Source organism: Sinocyclocheilus grahami, unplaced genomic scaffold, assembly GCF_001515645.1.
Source record: "Sinocyclocheilus grahami isolate Dianchi unplaced genomic scaffold, SAMN03320097.WGS_v1.1 scaffold1354.1, whole genome shotgun sequence".
Lineage (NCBI taxonomy): Eukaryota > Metazoa > Chordata > Actinopteri > Cypriniformes > Cyprinidae > Sinocyclocheilus > Sinocyclocheilus grahami.
In genome coordinates, this window is record NW_015506533.1 from 111,882 (window position 1) to 117,117 (window position 5,236).

The 5,236-nt window shown below is 35.8% G+C and overlaps 1 protein-coding gene across 2 annotated transcripts; it reads left to right on the forward strand.

The window, feature by feature from the left end:
- The first annotated feature begins 318 nt into the window (after positions 1–318).
- Positions 319–4,253, forward strand: LOC107569529 (RING finger protein 11-like). Of its 2 annotated transcripts, XM_016255650.1 has the most exons (4): positions 319–469; positions 575–804; positions 2,134–2,303; positions 3,048–4,253. In XM_016255650.1, exons 2-4 carry the CDS (start codon positions 706–708, stop codon positions 3,217–3,219), a joined length of 441 nt encoding a protein of 146 aa, XP_016111136.1. In that variant the 5' UTR covers positions 319–469; positions 575–705; the 3' UTR covers positions 3,220–4,253. The 2 variants fall into 2 exon arrangements, with proteins under 2 accessions (XP_016111136.1, XP_016111135.1); XM_016255649.1 differs by having other exon boundaries at positions 319–804.
- Positions 4,254–5,236: the final 983 nt, after the last annotated feature.

Genomic DNA, 5,236 nt, shown 5'->3' on the forward strand with positions numbered 1-5,236 from the left:
AAGTAACGTATATAAAAACAATTTGCACGATGTATAAAAATTACAGTAATTACAAAATTAAATGACAATAACATAAATAAATCATCCCTTTTGTGCAGCAGCAGTCAAAAATAGGCTATATATTTTCTCCCTGGCTTTTCTGAACAAAACAAACAACTTTTATTCATGTGCAATCATGTTTATATATGAAGGACCGGGAGTGAAGACTTTAAATGATTTCTCGAATCATGTTAGATAGATACACAAAATGTATTGTTTCAGTGTTTCTGTCAGCGTTCAGTACAAAAACTACAACAACCACAATCCCCAGATCAACCCACTTCCGGTCCAAGAGTTTGTAAACAATGAAAGGCGATATGGAGTCGTCAAGAGGTCTTACCTAAAAATATTGCTCTGTACAGGCCATAATAAATGCATATTATATGGCATGCATGTCGTGCACACCCGTAAGCATTAAACCAACCGGGACGTATCGGTTTTCAAGGATTCCTGCTCTTTTAAACATCTTTCTTGTGTGTGTGAAAATCGGACCGCTGGCTAGCGACGCGTTTGTTTTTCTACATAACGTTACTAGACAGACATCAGACTCAACGGGCTGCGGAAACGACGGTCCCTAAACACCGCCGAAGACTGGCGAGTCTTTCAAAGGCCACCTAGACGTGATTTTGGAGGGTTTGTCGTGTGGTGCAGGTTCGGTTCAGCTCAATGGGGAACTGTCTGTCTTCTCAAGGCGCTGATGATCTGTCCCTGCTCAACGAGTCCGAGGGGGCGAGTCTGCCCGGAGAGCCTCCGCCACCCTACCAGGTGAAACGGGCTAGTAGACCACAACACTGTCATTCTGCTGTGTGCAGCACAGGCTAGACTGCAGACAAGCTCGGGTTGTGTGCCATGTGTTATAGTAGTAATAGCAATGGGTATGCAACTGTCTGATCTAGATCTAAAAAGGAACAGGAAAAGTTTGCTGTAGGCAATGCAGTTAGTCATCATAGATATGCATCTTAGGTATTGACTGTGATCTCTGACTGAAAAAAAATGTACCATGGCTGGTTTGGACACTACAATGACATTATAGGTTGTAATGCCATATTAAGGTATAATAATAATAATAATAATAAAAAAAAGGTAAATAAATAAAGTGTCTGGGCTGGGCCAGATCATGTTTTTGAAAGCCTGCCATACATTTTAAAGAAATGCTTCCTTAAATTACAACACATCTGTACTTTGTACTTACAAATACAAAATTGCAGCATAACCGTTTCTTTTATGGGCTTTTAAATAAATAAAGGACAGTGCATTATTTAACAGTTCAGAGGATGTGATATAAAGAATAAAAAACAACCGTAATACAGAAGAACATATATAAATAAATAAAATATTTGTGTTGCATTCAAAAGGTTCTTGCTTTGTGTTCTCATGTTTGAAAGAATTTTAGAAGTCATCATAAGATCAGTCTTACATATATGTAAGTTATTCTGGACGTGTGAATGCAACATTTTACTGAAATAATTAAAAGAATAATGATGTAATTTTATTTTTATGAAAAATGTGGATTTTGTTAATGAAGTAAAAATATTGTTACGTTTTAAATTTAAGTTAATTCAATAATTAATCCCCCTCCCCTGTCATTTCCGTATAATATCAATCTAAAATGAGACAGAAAATAAATAAATAAAATTCATCTTTTAAAAATCAATTCAAAAATCATTCATCTTCATAGTCTTCACATACAGCATGGATATATCTTCTAATGGCTGCATTTACAGGATAGTGTCAATTAATATTTTTTGTTATTTCTTTTATTTTGCTAAACTATACACTTTTATAAAATAAAGGTTCCAAAAGAGGGTTTTCACTGAGATGCTACAGAAGAACCTTTTTTTTTTTTTTGCCTTTCAGTGATCAATTCTTAAAAGAACCATTTTTTCTTAGTGTGATTTTACTAATCTAAGAAACCTTTTTCCACTATAAAGAACTATTTTGTCTCTATTTTGAAAAGATTGCATGGTTGTCGATGCCAATAAAGAACCTTTATTTTTTAAGAGTGTGAAGTTCTAATAAGGCCTTCTGTGTGCTCTAACCAAATGTTAGCGGATTGCATTAATTATGTGTGATCAAACGCTCTCGTGACCCCAGGAGCGGGCGCAGGTGCCAGTGTACCATCCCACACCCAGTCAGACGCGGCTGGCCACTCAGCTGACGGAGGAGGAGCAGGTCCGTATCGCTCAGCGCATCGGCCTCATCCAACACCTGCCCCGAGGGATCTTCGACCCGGGCTCGGAGCCGTCCGACAAGAAGATCAAAGAGTGTGTGATGTCCAGAAAACACGTGAAAACTAGTGCAGTCAAACGATTAATCGCATCCAAAATAAAAGGTTTTGTTTACATAATATTATGTGTGTGTGCTGTGTATATTTATTATGTATATATAAATACACACACATGCATGTATATATTTCAGAAAAATATGTTATGTTTATATATTAAATAGATTTATATATAATATAAATATATACATGTAAATACTAATACTGTCAAACAATTAATCTCGATCAATCGCATCCAAAATAAAAGTTTTTGTTTACATAATATGTGTGTACTGTTTATTTATGTATATTTAAATACACATACAGTATATATTTTGAAAATATTTACATGTATATACATTTATATAATTATATATGAATATATTTAATATATAAACATAACATATTTTTCTTAAATATATACATGCATGTGTGTATTTATATATACATAATAAATAAACACAGCACACACACATATATTTATGTAAAAAACTTATTTTGGATGCGATTAATCAAGATTAATCGTTTGACAGCACTAGTAAATACATGTAAATATTTTTAAAATATATACTCTGTGTTTATTTATATAGACATAATAAATATACACAGCACACACGTATATTATGTAAACAGAAACTTTTATTTTTGGATGCGATTAATCACAGTTAATCGTTTGACAGCACTAGTGAAAACCACTTTCAAATCTAGCCGGCTGCATGTAAAAATGTTTGCCATCTGCCCACAGGTGTGTGATCTGCATGATGGACTTTGAGTACGGCGACCCGATCCGGTTCCTGCCCTGCATGCACATCTATCACGTGGACTGCATTGACGCCTGGCTCATGCGCTCCTTCACTTGCCCTTCCTGTATGGAGCCCGTCGACGCTGCGCTGCTGTCTTCTTACGAGACAAACTGAGAGTGCCTGCGGAAAAACCGAGAGACGTGCCAATGAGTCTGCCAAGAGCCCCGAAACGTTTGGGACAGTAGATTGAACAAATTAAGGTGGTTTGACTCTGTGTGTCTGTGTGTGTGTGTGTGTGTTCAGAGACGGTAAAAATGTCCAGTGTTAAACTTAAAAGGCCCTGGAAGGATGTTTAAAACCTCTCACTTGCATGTCAAAGCGCTTTTCGAATACATATACATGTAATTGATGTAAAAGTGAAGTTTAGCAAGGTGGAAAACCATAGAAGCATCTCTAATGAAGATAGAGTATTTCAAAAGCCAATTCGTACAATTAGTAAATTAGGGTTGAATTAATAAACGATATACTTTTTTTTCTTTTCGTTCTAATCAAATTCATGAAATGTGCAATATATGCGAGAGAGACTCATGTCCTTCTGATTGGCTGTGGAACCCGCCCACCGCCAAAATTCCGCCAATGAGATCATCCCTTTCTGAATTTGACAAGTCTAGCGGGCAGAGTTTCATTTCTGCAGGCTGTGAATGTGCGTTTTACGGCTCACAATTAGAATGCTGAGAAAGCGAATTTACAAGAAAACATGTGCCGTGATGATAATGTTGAAGCTTGTGATGCACTACCACCTCAAACACCAGTTAGTGCATCACAAGCTTCAACATTATCATCACATACTTTTTCTATAATTTTCTCGATCACTATGGATGGGTGCATCCACATCTAAATAGCTTAATAAATGCGTCACGTTATGTCATTTCGTGTTTAATCGTAATGGGGTTGGTGATGAGGTTGTTTAGTGGTAGTTTTGCCTCGTCAGCTGCTGTTTTCCAGGTTCTGGGATGTAAGTTGCTTTTTTACACTGGTTTTGGATCATCTTTCCCCTAAATGCTTGTTTTTGGTGTTACATGTTGGATCCTGTTTGTCCCCACTTAGCTTTGCCTTGCCTTGTCTGTTTGGATAGAACCGTGGCCACCGTCTTCAGTAGTTTTCTTTCTTTATTTTGGAAGAGAATAATAATGATACAATCGCCAAATTTTGTGGACCTTTCAAATGTTGCAGACTTAAAGTCAGCCTTTACAGTGGAAGCTTTAAAGTTATTCCTTGTTGTTTTCCTGATTAATGCAAACTATTTTTTTTCTTTTTGAACATGGAAAAAAGCAGTACATGCTTCGATCAGTTTTGATACTGTTCGTAATGTCTTTGAGTCTTTTCTGTATGTTAGCTGAATACATGATCACAGTTTGAACTGCTTGTGCAAAAAGGAAGATTTTCACCTTTGTTGTTTTGTTTACTCCGTTATTGTGCTGGATTAATCATGTTAATCGGACTGAACTGTGTTAAGAGCCCCATGATTAGCCTGAAACTGTATTCATAAAATATTTCATCCTGCTCGAGCTTCCCTCTGTATCTCTGTACTGAACCATTGTGACTTAAAATGTGATTGAATACCGAGAACGGTGTCTGAAAATCTCGAAATCAACCTGTTATTGCTCTTAGATATCATATTGGATGAATTACTTAATTTTCTGTTAATGATTCAGAATTGAAATGTAGCTCTAGCACAACACAAATGTAAAAATAAATGCCATAATTTTGTGAAGTACAATCACAGCAACATTATATTTTGTTTCAAAATAAAATAAAATTAATAATAAAAAAAGAGTCGCTTGTTGGTGCCATATAAATGTAAGTTTGCCAACAAAAACATTAGCAGACATACTATTAAAATGAAGTGTTTGGTTTATGTGCAATAATGGCACAAGAATAGTATAATAATACAAGAAAGGTTGTCCAATTCTTCCATATTTGTGTGATTCTGTCTTCCAAGTACACAAATGAACAACGCACGATAAATATTTAACGATCCACTACTCACCCAACATGTGATATTATTATTATAAGTGTATTTACACTTCCAACTAATGAGAAATAAAATCTAAATAATAATTTCTGGAATATTCTCGTGCTGTGAAAGTAGTTGGTACAGTCCGGCTGAGTCATCAGCGTAATCAACACA